The 21,208-nt window shown below is 47.6% G+C and overlaps 1 protein-coding gene across 1 annotated transcript in view; it reads right to left on the bottom strand.

Moving 5' to 3' along the window:
- Positions 1–21,208, bottom strand: part of LOC121580517 (M-protein, striated muscle) — a 171,639-nt gene that overhangs the window by 37,995 nt on the left and 112,436 nt on the right. The window contains exons 18-24 of the mRNA XM_045224866.1: positions 19,171–19,367; positions 18,871–18,997; positions 2,996–3,177; positions 2,690–2,804; positions 1,812–1,968; positions 1,308–1,414; positions 397–441 (exon numbers count right to left, since the gene is read on the bottom strand). Coding sequence (XP_045080801.1) covers positions 397–441; positions 1,308–1,414; positions 1,812–1,968; positions 2,690–2,804; positions 2,996–3,177; positions 18,871–18,997; positions 19,171–19,367 — 930 coding nt within the window. The remainder of the gene's footprint in view (positions 1–396; positions 442–1,307; positions 1,415–1,811; positions 1,969–2,689; positions 2,805–2,995; positions 3,178–18,870; positions 18,998–19,170; positions 19,368–21,208) is intronic.

The raw sequence follows: 21,208 nt of genomic DNA on the forward strand, positions 1-21,208 counted from the left end.
GGACAGAGTCAAAACAGACTGGGAGGAGGATAGACTACTGTCTAGATCAGAATAGTGTAGCACGGGAATGGAGTGGCGCAGTGGTCTAAGGCACTGCATCGCAGTGCTAGCTGTGCCACTAGAGATCGTGGTTCGAATCCAGGCTCTGTCGTAGCCGGCCGTGACCGGGAGACCCATTGGGCGGTGCACAATTGGCCCAGTGTCGTCTAGGGTAGGAGAGGGAATGGCCGGCAGGGATGTAGCTCAGTTGGTAGAGCATGGCGTTTGCAACGCCAGGGTTGTGGGTTCGATTCCCACGGGGGGCCAGTATGAAAAATAAAAATAATGTATGCACTCACTAACTGTAAGTCGCTCTGGATGTAAATGTGGGAATCCTGGGTAATGACGAATACTCACTGGGGAACTTGTGCTCGTGGCTGATATCCAGGAGACGCTTCAGACCTGTCAACCAAAAACATCACCAACAACATCACCAACAACATTGGTGACTGCCATGACTGTCAGCATCTCTTTCACACTTCTTCTCCTTACCCCTCCCTCTAATTTTCACATCTTCTCTCCCATCCCCCTCTCTGTCATTTTCACACCAAACACAATCAGTTCCTGTTCCTGTTTCTTCCTACCTGACCCACCAACAGACATGAAGGAGATCATAATCATTAGATGACAGATGATTGTGTCCGGTCAGGGTTTACATCGTTGGTTTTCTACACCACAATAAGAACAACTCCATATACTGTAGGAGTTAAGGATATAAATCCTCTATCTGTGCATCGCTAAGAGTTAATGTGCCCCTACTCACCCCTAACCCCTAACCCCTAACCTCTGACGTCACTCCAACACTAACCCTAACAGTTAATGTGATGCAGCTGTTAGTAACTGGACCATGAAGAGAATTCATCACTCAGAAATACTCACCTCCCCTACTCAACATACCCCTACTCCCCCCTCCCCCTACTCCCCCCACTCCCCCCTCCCCCTACTCCCCCCACTCCCCCCTCCCCTCCCCCTAGTCAACATACCCCTACTCCCCCCTCCCCCTACTCCCCCCCTCCCCATACTCAACATACCCCTCCCCCCCTACCCACCCCTCCCCCCTCCCCCTACTCACCCCCCAATCCCTTGCCTCCTCCATCCAAGGATCTGAGGTCGCTCAGACCTGATCATATATATAATCTGAGACAGCAAGGAAGGACTGACTCACCCTCCTCAGTTAGAATGTATCTGACACAATCCCAATCCTAACCCCATCCCTAGCCCTACTCCTAGAAACTCATGTAGACCAGTGAAATGGGACAGGGACTCACCAGCCTCTGTAAGAGTGTAGCTGGCTGAGACTCCATCAGTGTTGGTGACCTCACAGGAGAAGATACCAAGGTCCTCCAAAGAGGGATCATTAAAGACCACTCTGGACCTGAGGAGACAGCATGACAAAGGGTTAGGCTCTGGACCTGAGGAGACAGCATGACAAAGGGTTAGGGTTAGGCTCTGGACCTGAGGAGACAGCATGACAAAGGGTTAGGGTTAGGCTCTGGACCGGAGGAGACAGCATGGCAAAGGGTTAGGCTCTGGACCTGAGGAGACAGCATGACAAAGGGTTAGGCTCTGGACCTGAGGAGACAGCATGACAAAGGGTTAGGCTCTGGACCTGAGGAGACAGCATGACAAAGGGTTAGGGTTAGGCTCTGGACCTGAGGAGACAGCATGACAAAGGGTTAGGGTTAGGCTCTGGACCTGAGGAGACAGCATGACAAAGGGTTAGGGTTAGGCTCTGGACCTGAGGAGACAGATAGTATTTAAACAGAACTTACTTTCCCCCCTCTGTGACGATAGTGAGTCTGGAGGTGTCTGTCAGAGCCTTATAGTTCTTAGACCAGATGAACTTTGACCCCTCGGCCATATCAGAACACTCAAAGATCATGGAGATCACACCATCATCATCCACATCGAGTACTATCTCATGTGTACCTGGAGGGGGGGATACATGTTACATAGAGGAGAGAAGGGGAGAAAGAGAGAGAGAGATTATAGTCACATCAATAAAAGCACAAACTTTACATTTTAACGGACCTAGAATATTAGAACCAAGACCCCCTCATCGTTCACTGTACATAGAAATCCCCTGAGAGAGAGAGAAAAAGACAGAGAAAGACAGAGAGAAAGAGAGCGAGAAAGAGAGACAGAGAGAGATGGAGAGAGAGAGAGAAAGAGAGAGAGAGAGAGAAAGAGAGAGAGAGAGAGAAAGAGAGCGAGAACGAGAGAGAGAGAGAACGAGAGAGAGAACGAGAGAGAGAGAGAAAGAGAGAGAGAGAGAAACGAGAGAGAGAGAGAGAGAGAGAGAGAGAACGAGAGAGAGAGAAAGAGAGAGAGAGAACGAGAGAGAGAGAACGAGAGAGAGAGAGAGAGAACGAGAGAGAGCGAGAACGAGAGAGAGCGAGAGAGAGAGAGAGAGAGAGAGAAACGAGAGAGAGAGAGAGAGAGAGAGAGAGACGAGAGAGAGAGAGAGAACGAGAGAGAGAGAGAGAGAGAGAGAGAGAGAGAGAGAGAGAGAGAGAGAGAGAGATGGAGAGAACGAGAGAGAGAGAGAGAGAGAGAGAGAGAGAGAGAGAGAGAGAGAACGAGAGAGAGAGAGAATGAGAGAGAGAGAGAACGAGAGAGAGAGAGAGAGAGAATGTACTACTGTACACACCAGGCATGGTTAGAGCCAGAACAGGTCCTAACACAGCAGAAGTCTTTCCAACTCCAGCCAGGTTCTGAGCACGCAGCCTGAACACATAGGACCTGCCTGCAATCAGACCATTGACCTGGAGAACACACACGAGGAGGGAGAGGAACAACACACATAGCTGTTAGCTAACACACTACAACACTACTATCTGACTCGTCCTGAACTACTTGGAATGGATGGAACGCTGTGTTCTTCCCAAGGACCCTATAGAATGCTAGACAGGTATGGGTATAGACAGGGTCCTCTATGACAGATACACATCCTAACCTTCATGTACTTCAGCTTGATGGCCTTCTCATGTACTCCCTTCCAGACCTCCCCTGCCATGGCCTCCTTGATGTCCACATAGAAGCCGTTGACAGGAGTTCGGCCATCGAAGGTAGGAGTTTCCCACAGCAACACCAGGGAATTGTCACGCACCTCCAACACACGGAGACCATGGGGAACACCTGGAGAGACAGACAGGTAGACAGAGAGACAGGTATAGTAACTACCTGTCTCTCTACGGCTACCGACATAAAGGCTAATCTGAAGATGGTGCTGGCTAAGGCTAAAACTGGTGAGTGTAGAGAGTATAGGGATATTGTTATCCACGTCGGCACCAACAATGTTAGGATGAAACAGTCAGAGGTCAACAAGCGCAACATAGCTTCAGCGTGCAAATTAGCTAGAAAGATGTGTCGGCATCGAGTAATTGTCTCTGGCCCCCTCCCAGTTAGGGTGAGTGATGAGCTCTACAGCAGACTCGCACAACTTAATCGCTGGTTGTAAACTGTTTTCTGCCCCTCCCAAAAGTTGAATTGGTTGTCTTTCTGGGACCAAGCCTGGCCTGCTGAGGAGTGATGGACTCCATCCTAACTGGAGGGGTGCTACAGGACCAAGCCTGGCCTGCTGAGGAGGGATGGACTCCATCCTAACTGGAGGGGTGCTACAGGACCAAGCCTGGCCTGCTGAGGAGTGACGGACTCCATCCTAGCTGGAGGGGTGCTACAGGACCAAGCCTGGCCTGCTGAGGGGTGACGGACTCCATCCTAGCTGGAGGGGTGTTACAGGACCAAGCCTGACCTGCTGAGGAGTGACGGACTCCATCCTAGCTGGAGGGGTGCTACAGGACCAAGCCTGGCATGCTGAGGAGTGATGGACTCCATCCTAGCTGGAGGGGGGCTACAGGACCAAGCCTGGCCTGCTGAGGAGTGATGGACTCCATCCTAGCTGGAGGGGTGCTACAGGACCAAGCCTGGCCTGCTGAGGGGTGACGGACTCCATCCTAGCTGGAGGGGTGCTACAGGACCAAGCCTGGCCTGCTGAGGAGTGACGGACTCCATCCTAGCTGGAGGGGTGCTACAGGACCAAGCCTGGCCTGCTGAGGAGTGATGGACTCCATCCTAGATGGAGGGGTGCTACAGGACCAAGCCTGGCCTGCTGAGGAGTGATGGACTCCATCCTAGCTGGAGGGGTGCTACAGGACCAAGCCTGGCCTGCTGAGGAGTGACGGACTCCATCCTAGCTGGAGGGGTGCTCTCATCTTATCTATCAACATGGACAGGGCTCTAACTCTGCCACTAGCACAGTCAATGTAGTCAGCTCAGCTATCCCCATTGAGACCGTGTCTGTGCCTCGATCTAGGTTGAGCAAAACTAAACATGGCGGTGTTCGCCTTGGCAATCTCACTGGAATAAAGACCTCCTCCATTCCTGTCATTATTGAAAGAGATTGTGATATCTCACATCTCAAAATAGCACTACTTAATGTTAGATAAAATCAAATCAAATTTTATTGGCCACATTCGCCGAATACAACAGGTGTAGACATTAACGTGAAATGCTTACTTAAAGCCCTTAACCAACAATGCATTTATTTTTAAATAAAAAAGTAAAAGAAAACAACAACAAAAAAGTGTTGAGAATAGAAGAGCAGAAGTCAAATAAAATAACAGTAGGGAGGCTATAAATACAGGGGGTACCGTTGCAGAGTCAATGTGCGGGGGCACCGGCTAGTTGAGGTAGTTGAGGTAATATGTACATGTGGGTAGAGTTAAAGTGACTATGCATAAATAATTAACAGAGTAGCAGCAGCGTAAAAAGATGGGGTGGGGGTGGGGGGCAGTGCAAATAGTCCGGGTAGCCATGATTAGCTGTTCAGGAGTCTTATGGCTTGGGGGTAGAAGCTGTTGAGAAGTATTTTGGACCTAGACTTGGCACTCCGGTACCGCTTGCCGTGCGGTAGCAGAGAGAACAGTCTATGACTAGGGTGGCTGGAGTCTTTGACAATTTTGAGGGCCTTCCTCTGACACCGCCTGGTATAGAGGTCCTGGATGGCAGGAAGCTTGGCCCCAGTGATGTACTGGGCCTTATGCACTACCCTCTGTAGTGCCTTGCGGTCGGAGGCCGAGCAGTTGCCATACCAGGCGGTGATGCAACCAGTCAGGATGCTCTCGATGGTGCAGCTGTAGAATTTTTTGAGGATCTGAGGACCCATGCCAAATCTTTTCAGTCTCCTGAGGGGGAATAGACTTTGTCGTGCCCTCTTCACGACTGTCTTGGTGTGTTTGGACAATGATAGTTTGTTGGTGATGTGGACACCAAGGAACTTGAAGCTCTCAACCTGTTCCACTACAGCCCTGTCGATGAGAATGGGGGTGTGCTCAGTCCTCATTTTTTTCCTATAGTCCACAATCATCTCCTTTGTCTTGGTCACGTTGAGGGAGAGGTTGTTATCCTGGCACCACACGGCCAGGTCTCTGACCTCCTCCCTATAGGCTGTCTCATCGTCGGTGATCAGGCCTACCACTGTTGTGTCGTCTGCAAACTTAATGATGGTGTTGGAGTCGTGCTTGGCCATGCAGTCATGGGTGAACAGGGAGTACAGGAGGGGACTGAGCACGCACCCCTGAGGGGCCCCCGTGTTGAGGATCAGTGTGGAAGACGTGTTGTTACCTATCCTTACCACCTGGGGGCAGCCCGTCAGGAAGTCCAGGATCCAGTTGCAGAGGGAAGTGTTTAGTCCCAGGATCCTTAGCTTAGTGATGAGCTTTGAGGGCACTATGGTGTTGAATGCTGAGCTGTAGTCAATGAATAGCATTCTCACGTAGGTGTTCCTCTTGTCCAGGTGGGAAAGGGCAGTGTGGAGTGCAATAGAGATTGCATCATCTGTGGATCTGTTGGGGCGGTATGCAAATTGGAGTGGGTCTAGGATTTCTGGGATAATGGTGTTGATGTGAGCCATGACCAGCCTTTCAAAGCACTTCATGGCTACAGACGTCAGTGCTACGTGTCAGTAGTCGTTTAGGCAGGTTACCTTAGTGTCCTTGGGCACGGGGACTATGATGGTCTGCTTGAAACATGTTGGTATTACAGACTCTGTCAGGGACAAGTTGAAAATGTCAGTGAAGACACTTGCCAGTTGGTCAGCACATGCTCGGAGTACACGTCCTGGTAATCCGTCTGGCCCTGCGGCCTTGTGAATGTTGACCTGCTTAAAAGTCTTACTCACATCGGCTACGGAAAGCGTGATCACATAGTCGTCCGGAACAGCTGGTGCTCTCATGCATGCTTCAGTGTTGCTTGCCTTGAAGCGAGCATAGAAGTGATTTAGCTCGTCTGGTAGGCTCGTGTCACTGGACAGCTCGCGGCTGTGCTTGCCTTTGTAGTCTGTAATAGTTTGCAAGCCCTGCCACATCCGACGAGCGTCAGAGCCGGTGTAGTACGATTCGATCTTAGTTCTGTATTGACTCTTTGCCTGTTTGATGGTTCGTCGGAGGGCATAGCGGGATTTCTTATAAGCGTCCGGGTTAGAGTCCCGCTCCTTGAAAGAGGCAGCTCTACCCTTTAGCTCAGTGCGGATGTTGCCTGTAATCCATGGCTTCTGGTTGGGGTATGTACAGTACAGTCACTGTGGGGACAACGTCATCGATGCACTTATTGACTTATAGTGACCCATGTGGTGTACTCCTCAATGCTATCTGAAGAATCCTGGAACATGTTCCAGTCTGTGCTAGCAAAACAGTCCTGTAGCTTAGCATCTGCGTCATCTGACCACCTTTTTATTAACAAGTTACTGGTGCTTCCTGCTTTAGTTTTTGCTTATAAGCAGGAATCAGGAGGATAGAGTTATGGTCAGATTTGCCAAATGGAGGGCGAGGGAGAGCTTTGTATGTGTCTCTGTGTGTGGAGTAAAGGTGGTCTAGAGTTATTTTTCCTCTGGTTACCAAAGAAACATTTCAATATTATCTCCCAGGAACCAGACAGTTATGACAGTCCCAAAACATATGAAACAGTTTTACATCGAACACAAGTAGGATCAAAATCAGACAATATTCTCCCAAGTTTAGCCCTGGACCGGTGGATACGGTGAATCACCATGAATTGGATGAGGCTGTGTGCTAAAAGAAGAAGTATGTATGCCAGGAGTCATCCCCAAGTTCCTCCCCCAAATCATTTTCCAAAAGAGACTTTAAAGGCAACAAATATGGGTTCTGTAAGTCATTAATGATTGCATATACAGTATATCTGAAATTACACACTTAGGAAGCTTGTTTAACTCAATAATGCTCTTCATAGCTGTACTTGCAGGCTTAATGGGAAACTCAGATGTGTTCGCTCTAACCAAGTTCCTAGTCTAGAGATAGCGGAAGAAGTGGGATGGGGGAGGTTGTACTTTACCTATAGCTGAGCAAAATAGGCAAATGTATTATCAATTCATAATTGGGCGAGTGAGGAGAGACCTAGCGAGGAGAGACCTAGTGGGGAGAGGCCTAGTGGGGAGAGGCCTAGTGGGGAGATGCCCAGTGAGGAGAGGCCTAGTGGGGAGAGGCCTAGTGGGGAGAGGCCCAGTGAGGAGAGGCCTAGTGAGGAGAGGCCTAGTGGGGAGAGGCCCAGTGAGGAGAGGCCTAGTGAGGAGAGGCTTAGTGGGGAGAGGCCCAGTGAGGAGAGGCCTAGTGAGGAGAGGCCTAGTGGGGAGAGGCCTAGTGGGGAGATGCCCAGTGAGGAGAGGCCTAGTGAGGAGAGGCCTAGTGGGGAGAGGCCTAGTGGGGATAGGCCTAGTGAGGATAGGCCTAGTGGGGAGAGGCCCAGTGAGGAGAGGCCCAGTGAGGAGAGGCCTAGTGAGGAGAGGCCTAGTGAGGAGAGGCCTAGTGAGGAGAGGCCTAGTGAGGAGAGGCCTAGTGGGGAGAGGCCTAGTGAGGAGAGGCCCAGTGGGGAGAGGGCCAGTGAGGAGAGGCCCAGTGAGGAGAGGCCTAGTGAGGATAGGCCTAGTGAGGATAGGCCCAGTGGGGAGAGGCCTAGTGGGGAGATGCCCAGTGAGGAGAGGCCCAGTGAGGAGAGGCCTAAGAGGATAGGCCTAGTGGGGAGATGCCCAGTGAGGAGAGGCCCAGTGAGGAGAGGCCTAGTGGGGACAGGCCTAGTGGGGAGAGGCCCAGTGGGGAGAGGCCTAGTGAGGAGAGGCCCAGTGGGGAGAGGGCCAGTGAGGAGAGGCCCAGTGAGGAGAGGCCTAGTGAGGAGAGGCCTAGTGGGGAGAGGCCTAGTGAGGAGAGGCCTAGTGAGGAGAGGCCTAGTGGGGAGAGGCCTAGTGAGGAGAGGCCCAGTGAGGAGAGGCCTAGTGAGGAGAGGCCTAGTGGGGAGAGGCAGAGTGGGGAGAGGGCCAGTGAGGAGAGGCCTAGTGAGGAGAGGCCCAGTGAGGAGAGGCCTAGTGAGGAGAGGCCTAGTGGGGAGAGGCCCAGTGAGGAAAGGCCTAGTGGGGAGAGGCCTAGTGGGGAGAGGCCCAGTGAGGAGAGGCCCAGTGGGGAGAGGCCCAGTGGGGAGAGGCCTAGTGGGGAGAGGCCTAGTGGGGAGAGGCCTAGTGAGGAGAGGCCTAGTGAGGAGAGGCCCAGTGAGGAGAGGCCCAGTGAGGAGAGGCCTAGTGAGGAGAGGCCCAGTGGGGAGAGGCCCAGTGGGGAGAGGCCCAGTGAGGAGAGGCCTAGTGGGGAGAGGCCTAGTGAGGAGAGGCCTAGTGAGGAGAGGCCCAGTGGGGAGAGGCCCAGTGGGGAGAGGCCCAGTGTAGCCTCCTGTAGCCCAGTAGTATGTCTGATCATCTGTAGCCCAGTAGTATGTCTGATCATCTGTAGCCCAGTAGTATGTCTGATCATCTGTAACCCAGTAGTATGTCTGATCATCTGTAACCCAGTAGTATGTCTGATCATCTGTAACCCAGTAGTATGTCTGATCATCTGTAGCCCAGTAGTATGTCTGATCATCTGTAACCCAGTAGTATGTCTGATCATCTGTAACCCAGTAGTATGTCTGATCATCTGTAACCCAGTAGTATGTCTGATCATCTGTAACCCAGTAGTATGTCTGATCATCTGTAACCCAGTAGTATGTCTGATCATCTGTAACCCAGTAGTATGTCGGATCATCTGTAACCCAGTAGTATGTCTGATCATCTGTAACCCAGTAGTATGTCTGAATATATTTTTGAATAAAAATGGGTAAACATTGAAATAAATATAAAAATGTGAGCAACACATTCATTGACATGACATTAACCCTTCCAATAAGAGAAAGAGGGAGAGACTTCAAAAAAGTAGTAGACGTTTGAAACTATCTGCTAGAGCAGCGATTCTCATTTTGTCGCGAGAGGATTTGAGTGGGTCACGGGAGTCTGAGTTAAATTATTATTATTATTATTATTATTATTATTATTATTATTATTATTATTCAATGAAAAACTACTCCAGTCTAAACTTAAACCAGGTAGAAAGTGTGTAGAAATGATAATGAATTTACATGTTTTAATGATTTAATCTCAACAATCTTTATTCAATCACAGTATTTTCAATGTAGAGCTATTAGCAGCACCATTTATGTTGATATTATGGTCTCAAACCAGTGAGTTTATTAACATTCTTCATAAAAAATATGGGCAACATTTTATTATTGACAATGAAAGAGGTGGGAATGTTGGTCCCTTGGCATATAATTGCTACATTTACTATCAATATAGAATGAAAAATAGTTTTCCAAATTGTATTTTGGCGATAATTTTTTGCAAGGCAAAACCAGTTCAGAACCACTGTGGTAGAGCAACAATGTTTGCCTTAAAGGTCATGAACGGTCAAAATCATGTTTTTATGATATTTGAAGGAAACCAGATCAAAGTATAATGACTAAAGTCTGAAAAATGACTGTTGCTTCTACAATGATAAAGTTTGATCATAAAGTTACTGTTCCCCTCCCCCATGTCAAACACTTAGATTCAATATTAAGGGGACATCACGTTAACTCTCATTTGAATATACCAATGGTAACATGATATTCTCTTACCTAATTTAAATAAGTACCGCCTTGTAACCAACATCGGAGAAGGCGTGTTTGCAGAGGGGCGTGGTTTACATAGCTAGATAGCTACTCTACTGGTGACAGAATGTGACTGTAGGGAAGGGTTTTCCAAACTCGGGACCCCAAGCGGTGCACGTTTCGGTTTTTGCACTAGCATTACACAGCTGATTCAAATAATCAACTAATCATCAAGCTTTAATCATTTGAATCAGCTGTGTAGTGGGACCAGCAATAACCTCAGAATCTACAAAGGGGGTAGATTTATGAACCAAAATGGCAGCATCTCTTGATTTACTGAAAGTTAGAGAGGAACAACTGACAAACCCAGTCCTTGCAAATCCTAAAGTGGTCACGTCCCAAAGTGAGTCTCCTGTAGAAATGAAACATCAAACCCAGTCCTTGCAAATCCTAAAGTGGTCACGTCCCAAAGTGAGTCTCCTGTAGAAATGAAACATTTGCGTTCAAACCCTTTAAAATGTGTCAGAGTTGTTGGCCCTTTTGACGTTCCACGAAATGTAATTGATGGTATTATTTTGGCCACCCTGAGCACCCCCGTTAGACACCCATGTCATCAGAGCAGAGCGAAACCCCAGGATAACTAGTCTCAGAGAAATAATGTAAGATTATATAAGATACATTTCACCTCTATATCTGACATGGTACAGGTGTCTTATTGTTTTAGGCCCATAACCATGTGTGTGTGAGGTGTATACTTTTGTTTCAAAGTAGATTTGTTTAAGACTACCAAGAAACACTCTGTGTGACCCTGACTTAAAAGGTTAAAGTAGCGTTCTGTGATAGTGAATCAACAAGCTAAAAATACAAAATTAGAAAAGCATCACTAAAAATGTATAAATTGTGTCCCCAGTTTTATAAAGGGTATTGAGAGAGGAAAATATAAATAAATAAACTGTATTGGGGGGAATTGGAGGGACGCCATGTGCGACTGACGTGTTTTCCGTTTGCTCCCGTGGTATTTTTAAAGTTTATGTGAATTTTGCAGCAAAACCGTATTTATTTTCATATATTATTTTGGTGATCCCTTCCCGTAAAAACCAAGACTACTTTACTTCCAAATATCAGCATGTCGACGAAACATAAGGCCAAAAACATGACTTTGAGAAAACCCGGCCTACAAGACACACTCTCATCACCGCCCTCCCCTGAGCCTGACGACCCGGGGACTGATACTCTACCCGGAGGGGCGGCTAGCCTGGCGGCGCTGAAGTGAACATTCTCGAGGCCATCAAACTACTACGCTCTGAGATAGTTGAAATGAAAACGGAGGTGGTTGCTACGATTGAGGCCCGAATAAAGGAGGTTTCTGATACTTTAAAAGCAGATCTAACCATCCTGCGGAACGAGACGGTGCCGGCAATCGCATCACTCAAAACAACAATGGAGTCGCACACTACAACGATTGCAGCACTGGAGACCTTCGCTACAAATGTCTCCGACTTAACTACATCCCTGGAGGCTGACGTGAAACGCCTAGCTGCGGACTTGAAAAAGGTGAAGGAGAGCTGTGTAAGTTTGGAGGGATTCTCTCGCCGCAATAACCTGAGACTGGTATCAGTCCCAGAGTCAGCGGAAATGCCTCGCGCCACGGATTTCGTTTCTGGGCTGCTGAAGGATGTTCTAGCCTTGGATGAAAAGCCCCTGATTGATCGTGCCCACCGGTCGCTGCGCCCAAAGCCCCGGGATGGGGAGAGGCCCCGTGACATAATTCTTCGAGTGCACTTTTTCCATGAGAAGATGGAGATTCTCCGACGAGCCCGCAATACCACTCTGAGCTTTCAAGGACAGAGCTTCTCCATCTACCAGGACTACTCCCCCACTGTTTCCAGGCAGCGCGCAGCTTTCGGACAGGCCAAACGACTACTTCGGGACCATCCAGGTGTGAAGTATGGACTGCGATTCCCGGCCCGTTTATGGCTATCTCATGATGGTAAAGACTACACATTTGAATCTCCGGATGAGGCTCTCTCTCACATTCAACGTCACATCAAGAAGTCTTGAACTTGCTCATAGTTCAGCATTGCTAGCGAACTGTGGATAGTAAGTAACCCACCTGTGGTACAACTATGTTTAGCTACAACATGCTAATTTTGTTTAGTTGGGGGGTTGGCGTACCCATTCAGGCTTATTTGATGTGATCTAATGTTTTGATCATCTAGTGTGCTTGCCTTACAAGCATTCAGTCATTTTAATCTCATTGTATTGCGGTTTTACTATACTCCTGTGTTTTCTAGGCTGTCTTGCTCACCTATTCAGTTTGTTTACATAGTGTCTCAGTGACTCAAAATATTCTTGGTTATTTGCTTACTGCATCCGTTTGCATTGACCCAGTAAACAGTAAATGCTTCCCGAGGCGACACGTTTTTTTGGGGGTCTTCACTTAAATTTTAAGGCTCAGAGCGTCATTTATGCCCAGCAAGCGTTAAACGTTGCGCACACGTAGTTTTTTTGGTCTTGGTTGTAAGTTGTCTCAGCATTCAACTAGACAACTATTATAATAATAATTATTATTATCTTTTTGATTGTCTTACTACGATTTCCTTACTTCAAATTAGGTTTTCGGCTGAGAGCCGTTACACATTCTATTTATTTTCTTTATTTTCTCTCTCAAATGCCTGTTATAAGACTGGGAATATAATTATAATTATATACATCTACAAGTGGTGCTTTTGTAATTTCGTCTGCACAAGGGATTCACCTTAATTTCTTTTATTTAAAAAATGATTATCTCTTTTTGCTGTTTGATCCACTAACAAAACACGACTTTAAAGAGCGGGACTGTGGGTTTAGGTTTAAGACCGCACTCTCACAGACATACTGTGCGAAGAGAACATGCTCTATTTAGGCTTGTACCTCGTTTGGGGAGGTACTGTCTGGGATGGGGGGAGGGTGGGGGGAGGGGTTGAATTGTTCAGTTCTAATGTTGTCATTCTGTCTTTTTTGTTTTTTTTTCGGTACTTTTTCTCAACATCTACCACCGTACATTATTACTCTGAGACAAGTTATTCTGGGGTTTCTGGGCGCTCATTGCTTTTCCATTCTATGCTCTAATGACGGGGTTGTATAACGGGAATGCCCAGAGGGGCCGAAACAATGCGATCAAATACATTTCGTGGAACACCAAAGGGGTTAATAACCCAGTGAAACGTAAGAGGGTGTTGACACACTTAAAGGGTTTGAATGCAAATGTTGCATTTCTACAAGAGACTCACTTGAGGACTGGTGAGCACTTTAGGATGCGTAGGGACTGGGTTGGTCAAGTGTTCCACTCTAACTTTCATAGTAAATCAAGAGGGGCTGCCATTTTGGTTGATAAAGTCACTCCCTTTGTAGCTTCTGAGGTTATCGCTGATCCTAAGGGACGATACGTCATAGTAACCGGTAAACTGTTTTCTACCCCCTCTTGTTTTGGCTAGTGTTTATGCTCCCAATTGGGATGACACAAGTTTCATTTCTTCCTTTTTGTCTGCTATACCCAATTTAGATTCTCATTTATTGATTTTAGGGGGGATTTCAACTGCAAAATGTCCCCAGTTCTTGACAAGTCCTCACGAACAACTACAGGCCCATCTAAATGTGCCCTACTTATTCAAGCCTTTCTTCAGAAATATGCCATGTTTGAGGCCTGGCGTTTCCTACATCCTACAGATAGACAGTATTCCTTTTATTCTCATGTTCATCAAACATACTCCCGGATTGATTACTTCTTTTTGGACAAAAAACTTTTGCCTAACCTTCGGCAGTGTACTTACAAGAGTATTGTTATTTCGGACCATTCACCATTAGTGCTTGAACTAGAGTTTCCCCAGCGACCTCCTATGTGTTATCAATGGCGTCTTAACCCCATTTTACTCTCAGATAAGGAGTTTGTCAATTTCATTTCTTCTGAAATCACCTTATTCCTAGAAACTAATTCAACACCAGGTATGTCCTGCTCTACCATATGGGAGTCTCTCAAAGCATACCTACGTGGCCAAATTATTTCTTATACAGCCAACCAAAACAGAGTTCGCTCTCAGCGACTCCGGGACCTGAGCGAATCCATAGCCACATTGGATGAGAAGTATGCCACGGTTCCTTCCTCTGATCTGCATAAAGAGCGCCAACTACTCCAATCTGAATTTGATGAGCTTTCTACCAGGCAAGCTGAACAGCTACTCTTGCGAGCTCGGTACAGAGTGTATGAACAAGGCGACAAGGCCAGTAAACTCCTTGCACATCAGATCCGTAAATCTGAGGCCTCACGTTTAATCCCACAAATAAGGACCCCGTCTGGTGCCACCACAGTTATACATAAAGAGATCAATGATCAATTCAAACAATTTTATTCTGCGCTATACACCTCTGAATCCCCTCAAGACCCTTTGCTGATTGATTCCTTCTTTAATGGCCTGAATATGCCTTCAATTGATACAGACACCCACGACTATCTAGAAGAAGAATTTACACCTGAGGAGATTGCAACAGCAGTGTCCGCAATGAAAAGAGGTAAATCACCGGGTCCGGATGGTTTTCCAACCGAATTTTACAGGACGTTTTCTGGTCTGCTTTGCCCGTTCTTGTCTCGACTATTTGCAGAGTGCCTTAATACCTCAAAGCTACCGCCTAGTCTTTATCAAGCTTCAATTTCATTACTATTAAAGAAAAACAAAGACCCTCTGGAATGTGGATCCTTTCGCCCAATCTCGCTTTTAAACTGTGATTACAAAATCCTAGCCAAGCTTTTAGCCATCCGTATGGAAGGCTCGCTGCATCAAGTAATACACTCTGACCAGACTGGCTTTGTGAGAAATAGGCATTTATTTTTCAATATTAGGCGCCTTATGAATATACTGTACTCCCCTGCGTCGGAGGACCCAGAGGTGGTGGTCTCACTTGATGCAGAAAAAGCGTTTGACCGCGTTGAGTGGGATTACCTAACAGCCACCCTTTATAGATTTGGCTTTGGCCCCAAATTCATTGCGTGGATAAAGATTATTTATTTTTCCCCCATGGCTTCGGTACGGACTAACAACTTGTCCTCTGACTATTTTCCCTTGCACCGCGGATCCAGACAGGGCTGTCCACTCTCCCCCTTGTTGTTTGCTTTGGCAATCGAACCTCTCGCCATTGCATTACGCTCTAATGATGCCATTCAAGGAATAATCCGGACGGGCTCAGAGCAGAAAGTCTCGCTATATGCGGATGACCTCCCTTTTGTTTATCTCTAACCCTGATACCTCATTGCCACGCGCCTTATCTGTTCTTAAAAGGTTTGGATCAATCTCAGGGTACAAGCTGAATCTAGGCAAGAGTGAGCTTTTTCCTGTAAACAAGGCTGCTTTAAAGTGCTCTTTTACAAGCTCTCAGTTTAGGATTGTCCGGGATCAATTCACCTACTTGGGAGTTAAAGTGACAAGGAAATATTCAAATCTGTTTCAGGAAAACTTGGTTGCTCTAGCAGACAGTTTGAAACAATCTTTTGCTTTTTGGAATGCGCTACCTCTTTCTCTTATCGGAAGGATTAATGTCATTAAAATGAGTGTGTTGCCCAAATTTCTATATTTATTTCAATGTCTACCCATTTTTATTCCAAAATCTTTTTTATTTCACTGGATCAAACATTCATGCATTTTATTTGGGATGGCAAGGTACCACGGATTGGTAGAAAACATTTACAGAAGCCTAAGTCATTGGGGGTTTAGCTCTACCAAATTTTCAGACATACTATTGGGCTGCAAATTTCAGAGCCCTTCTGTACTGGCTGCAGACTGATCCTACTGGCCCTAGACCAATCTGGGTCCAGATGGAGTCTGAATCGTGTAAACCTGCTGCACTTTCTTCTGTGTTGTGCTCGTCTCTCCCAGTGTCCCTAGGCAAAAGGTGTGTCAACCCAATTGTAAAGCAGTCTCTTAAAATTTGGAATCAGTTCCGCTTAGCCTTTGGCCTCCGAGGCTTTTCTCTATCAGGCCCAATCAATCAGAACATTTTATTTCCTCCATCTTTGAATGATGGGGCTTTTGACATCTGGCACTCACTAGGCCTCTCCTCACTAGCCCAATTATTCTTTGATGATACATTTGCCTCTTTTGCTCAGCTACAGGAAAGGTTCAACCTCCCCCAATCCCACTTTTTCCGCTATCTCCAGACTAGGAACTTTGTCAGAGCTAACACACCTGAATTTCCCCATAGGCCTGTGAATACAGCTATAGAGAGCATCCTGGAGCTGAACAAGCTTCCTAGGGGCGCAATTTCAGATGTATATACAATCATTCATGACTTACAGAACCCTTCTTTGGTGCCTTTAAAGACTCGATGGGAAAAGGATTTGGGGAGGAACTTGGGGAAGACACCTGGGAATCTGTGCTGCGCAGGGTGCATTCGTCCTCTTTTAGCACTAGACACAGCCTCATTCAATTCAAGGTGGTTCACCGTATCCACTGGTCTGGGGCCAGACTTGGAAGAATATTCTCTGATTTTGATCCTACCTGTGTCAGATGTAAAATTGAACCGGCCACACTGTTGCATATGTTCTGGGGCTGTCATAAACTGTCAGGTTTCTGGGAATTAATATTTAAATGTTTCTCTGATATATATAACACTGTTATAGATCCCTCTCCCCTTACAGCCCTTTTTGGAGTACTGCCCATAAGCACCCCCCTGTCAAGAATCCAGTCGGACACTGTTGCTTATACAACTCTTTTAGCTAGACGGCTAATACTACAGAACTGGAAGATGGCAGCTCCCCCATCTTATAAATATTGGGTGAGAGACGTGTTGTGCTCTCTGAAACTAGAAAAAATTAAATTCAATTCACGTGGGAACCCCAAACTGTTTAATGAGGCTTGGGCTCCATTCCGGTCTTACTTTAAACAGTCCATCCTCGGATAGCATTCCTATTAAAACCAAAATAAGTCTGTATTTGACCCCCCTGTGACTTAGGGGTTGGATGAGCATTTCTCTGTGTTTTTTTCTGGGGTGGGGGTGGGGGCATTAAGGTTGATGTGCTTATTGATTGTGACCTGCGGATGCCTTGTTCATCTCGCCCGGGCAGAGACTAAGGTGTGAGCTTGTTTTTCCCAGTTATTTTTATTTTTTAATTCTGTTCACGCCTACATAAAATTATCAATATTCATTTTTTATTTTAAAGCATTGTAACTTTTTATTTTTGGTCCAGTGGATGATTGGTCTGTGGCCTTGACTGTCTGTGAGTGGTTGCATTTCTCCACCCCATCCCTTAACTGTTTACAGGAACAATGGTGAGGTGTTTGCTCTGTCCCTATACTATAGATTGCCCTTTAACCTTTTGTAGCCTTCTGCCTGGTGTGTTTAACTTGTCTAAAGTATGGTATCTTTAAAGTTATTATTATTATTATTATTATTTTTTATTTTTTTTTATTTTTTTTATTTTATATATGTATTATTTGTACTTTTGTCTAGTTGAGTATATTATTTATATTGCTTTGTCTTGTCTGTGTGTGTGTAAAACTTAATAAACAGAGTTCTCAAAAAAAATAAAAAAAAATAAACTGTATCGAGGCCAAAAACCTCTCATTTAAAGTAAGCAAATTGCAGTAAAACGACCAAAACCACAAAACTGCGTATGTGCAACATTGAAAGTTTGCTGGGTCTAAATGACATTCAAAACATACAACGTTGAAGTGACGACCCAAAAAAAAAAAACTTGGAGCCTCGACACATTTACTGTTTACTGGGTCATTTACTGTTTACTGGGTCATTTACTGTTTACTGGGTCGTGAATAAATAAATAAACAACCCTAAATGTTGTCATGTGAATGAGACAGTACGTAAACCCATACATTTAATGAACACAGTTGGAGCAAACGGAAATCACGTCAGAGGCCCTCTTGAATGGATTTTCTGACCGATGCATGCTACATTTGGTTCGGTTTGGAGTCCGCGGACCAATGCATGCTACATTTGGTTAGGTTTGGGGCTCGAGTATAGGGTAAGGTTAGGGTATAGGGTAAGGTTAGGGTATAGGGTAAGGTTAGGGTATAGGGTAAGGTTAGGTATAGGGTAAGGTTAGGGTATAGGGTAAGGTTAGGTATAGGGTAAGGTTAGGGTATAGGGTAAGGTAAGGGTATAGGGTAAGGTTAGGGTATAGGGTAAGGTTAGGTATAGGGTAAGGTTAGGGTATAGGGTAAGGTTAGGGTATAGGGTAAGGTTAGGTATAGGGTAAGGTTAGGGTATAGGGTAAGGTAAGGGTATAGGGTAAGGTTAGGGTAAGGTTAGGGTATAGGGTAAGGTTAGGGTATAGGGTAAGGTTAGGGTATAGGGTATAAGGTAGGGCAAGGTTAGGGTATAGGGTAAGGTTAGGGTATAGGGTAAGGTTAGGGTATAGGATAAGGTTAGGTATAGGGTAAGGTTAGGGTATAGGGTATAAGGTAGGGCAAGGTTAGGGTATAGGGTTAGGGCTAGGGTATAGGGTAAGGTTAGGGTATAGGGTAAGGTTAGGGTATAGGGTAAGGTTATGGTATAGGGTAAGGTTAGGTATAGGGTAAGGTTAGGGTATAGGGTTAGGGCTAGGGTATAGGGTAAGGTTAGGGTATAGGGTAAGGTTAGGGTATAGGGTAAGGTTAGGGTATAGGGTAAGGTTAGGGTATAGGGTAAGGTTAGGTATAGGATAAGGTTAGGTATAGGGTAAGGTTAGGGTATAGGGTATAAGGTAGGGCAAGGTTAGGGTATAGGGTTAGGGCTAGGGTATAGGGTAAGGTTAGGTATAGGGTAAGGTTAGGGTAAGGTTAGGGTATAGGGTAAGGTTAGGGTATAGGGTTAGGGCTAGGGTATAGGGTTAGGGTAAAAGGGTACCTGGCTTAGCGATGGTCCATTCTTTACACTCCAGAGCTGCGCTGGGCAGAGAGGCCTCGCTGACACCGGCCATGTTGAAGGCTCGCACCTGGAACTGGTAGAACGAGTTCTCCTTCAGGTTCTCTGCCTGGACACACGCAGCACACAGGAGGGTTGGGGGTTTTATTAACACGGCCTAAAGCTTTAATAACACACCGTATCACCCCGTCACTGGAATAATCCAACGTATCAATCCATCAACAATAAGTGTACTTAATTGTTAATTCTATGCCATTTGCCGTGTGTCTACAAATGTCTTACCTTATAGGAAGTACAGGTGACAGCCTTGGGGTTAAGTTCATGCCACTGTCCTCCCACTCCTCCCTTTACTGTCCTGTAGTCCACAAAGTATCCTCTGATGTCAGCTCCCCCGGTCACCACCGGCTCCCTCCACGCTAACACCATGTAGTCACGAGCTGCCTCCACCAGGTGGACTCCACTGGGGATACCAGGAACGGCTGGGGGGGGGCTCAGGTTAACAGGGAGGATGTGACAGGGATGATTGGACACGGTCAGGGAGGATTGGACAGGGTCAGGGAGGATGGGACAGGACCAGGGAGGATGGGACAGGGTCAGGGATGATTGGACAGGGTCAGGGAGGATGGGACAGGGATGATTGGACACGGTCAGGGAGGATTGGACAGGGTCAGGGATGATTGGACAGGTTCAGGGAGGATTGGACAGGGTCAGGGAGGATTGGACAGGGTCAGGGAGGATTGGACAGGGTCAGGGAGGATTGGACAGGGTCAGGGATGATTGGACAGGGTCAGGGAGGATGGGACAGGGTCAGGGAGGATTGGACAGGGTCAGGGAGGATGGGACAGGGTCAGGGAGGATTGGACAGGGTCAGGGAGGATTGGACAGGGTCAGGGAGGATTGGACAGGGTCAGGGAGGATTGGACAGGGTCAGGGAGGATGGGACAGGGAGGATGGGACAGGGTCAGGGAGGATTGGACAGGGTCAGGGAGGATTGGACAGGGTCAGGGATGATTGGACAGGGTCAGGGAGGATTGGACAGGGTCAGGGATGATTGGACAGGGTCAGGGAGGATTGGACAGGGTCAGGGAGGATGGGACAGGGTCAGGGAGGATTGGACAGGGTCAGGGAGGATGGGACAGGGTCAGGGAGGATTGGACAGGGTCAGGGAGGATTGGACAGGACCAGGGAGGATTGGACAGGGTCAGGGAGGATTGGACAGGGTCAGGGAGGATTGGACAGGGTCAGGGAGGATGGGACAGGGTCAGGGAGGATTGGACAGGGTCAGGGAGGATTGGACAGGGTCAGGGAGGATTGGACAGGGTCAGGGAGGATTGGACAGGGTCAGGGAGGATTGGACAGGACCAGGGATGATTGGACAGGGTCAGGGAGGATTGAACAGGGTCAGGGATGATTGGACAGGGTCAGGGATGATTGGACAGGGTCAGGGAGGATTGGACAGGGTCAGGGAGGATTGGACAGGGTCAGGGAGGATGGGACAGGGAGGATGGGACAGGGTCAGGGAGGATTGGACAGGGTCAGGGAGGATTGGACAGGGTCAGGGATGATTGGACAGGGTCAGGGAGGATTGGACAGGGTCAGGGATGATTGGACAGGGTCAGGGAGGATTGGACAGGGTCAGGGAGGATGGGACAGGGTCAGGGAGGATTGGACAGGGTCAGGGAGGATGGGACAGGGTCAGGGAGGATTGGACAGGGTCAGGGAGGATTGGACAGGGTCAGGGAGGATTGGACAGGGTCAGGGAGGATTGGACAGGGTCAGGGAGGATTGGACAGGACCAGGGAGGATTGGACAGGGTCAGGGAGGATTGGACAGGGTCAGGGAGGATTGAACAGGGTCAGGGATGATTGGACAGGGTCAGGGAGGATTGGACAGGGTCAGGGATGATTGGACAGGGTCAGGGATGATTGGACAGGGTCAGGGAGGATTGGACAGGGTCAGGGAGGATTGAACAGGGTCAGGGAGGATTGGACAGGGTCAGGGAGGATTGGACAGGGTCAGGGATGATTGGACAGGGTCAGGGAGGATTGGACAGGGTCAGGGAGGATTGAACAGGGTCAGGGAGGATTGGACAGGGTCAGGGAGGATGGGACAGGGAGGATGGGACAGGGTCAGGGAGGATTGGACAGGGTCAGGGAGGATGGGACAGGGAGGATGGGACAGGGTCAGGGAGGATTGGACAGGGTCAGGGAGGATGGGACAGGGTCAGGGAGGATTGGACAGGGTCAGGGAGGATTGGACAGGGTCAGGGAGGATTGGACAGGGTCAGGGAGGATTGGACAGGGTCAGGGATGATTGGACA

This window comes from Coregonus clupeaformis, chromosome 14 (genome assembly GCF_020615455.1).
Source record: "Coregonus clupeaformis isolate EN_2021a chromosome 14, ASM2061545v1, whole genome shotgun sequence".
Classification (NCBI taxonomy): domain Eukaryota; kingdom Metazoa; phylum Chordata; class Actinopteri; order Salmoniformes; family Salmonidae; genus Coregonus; species Coregonus clupeaformis.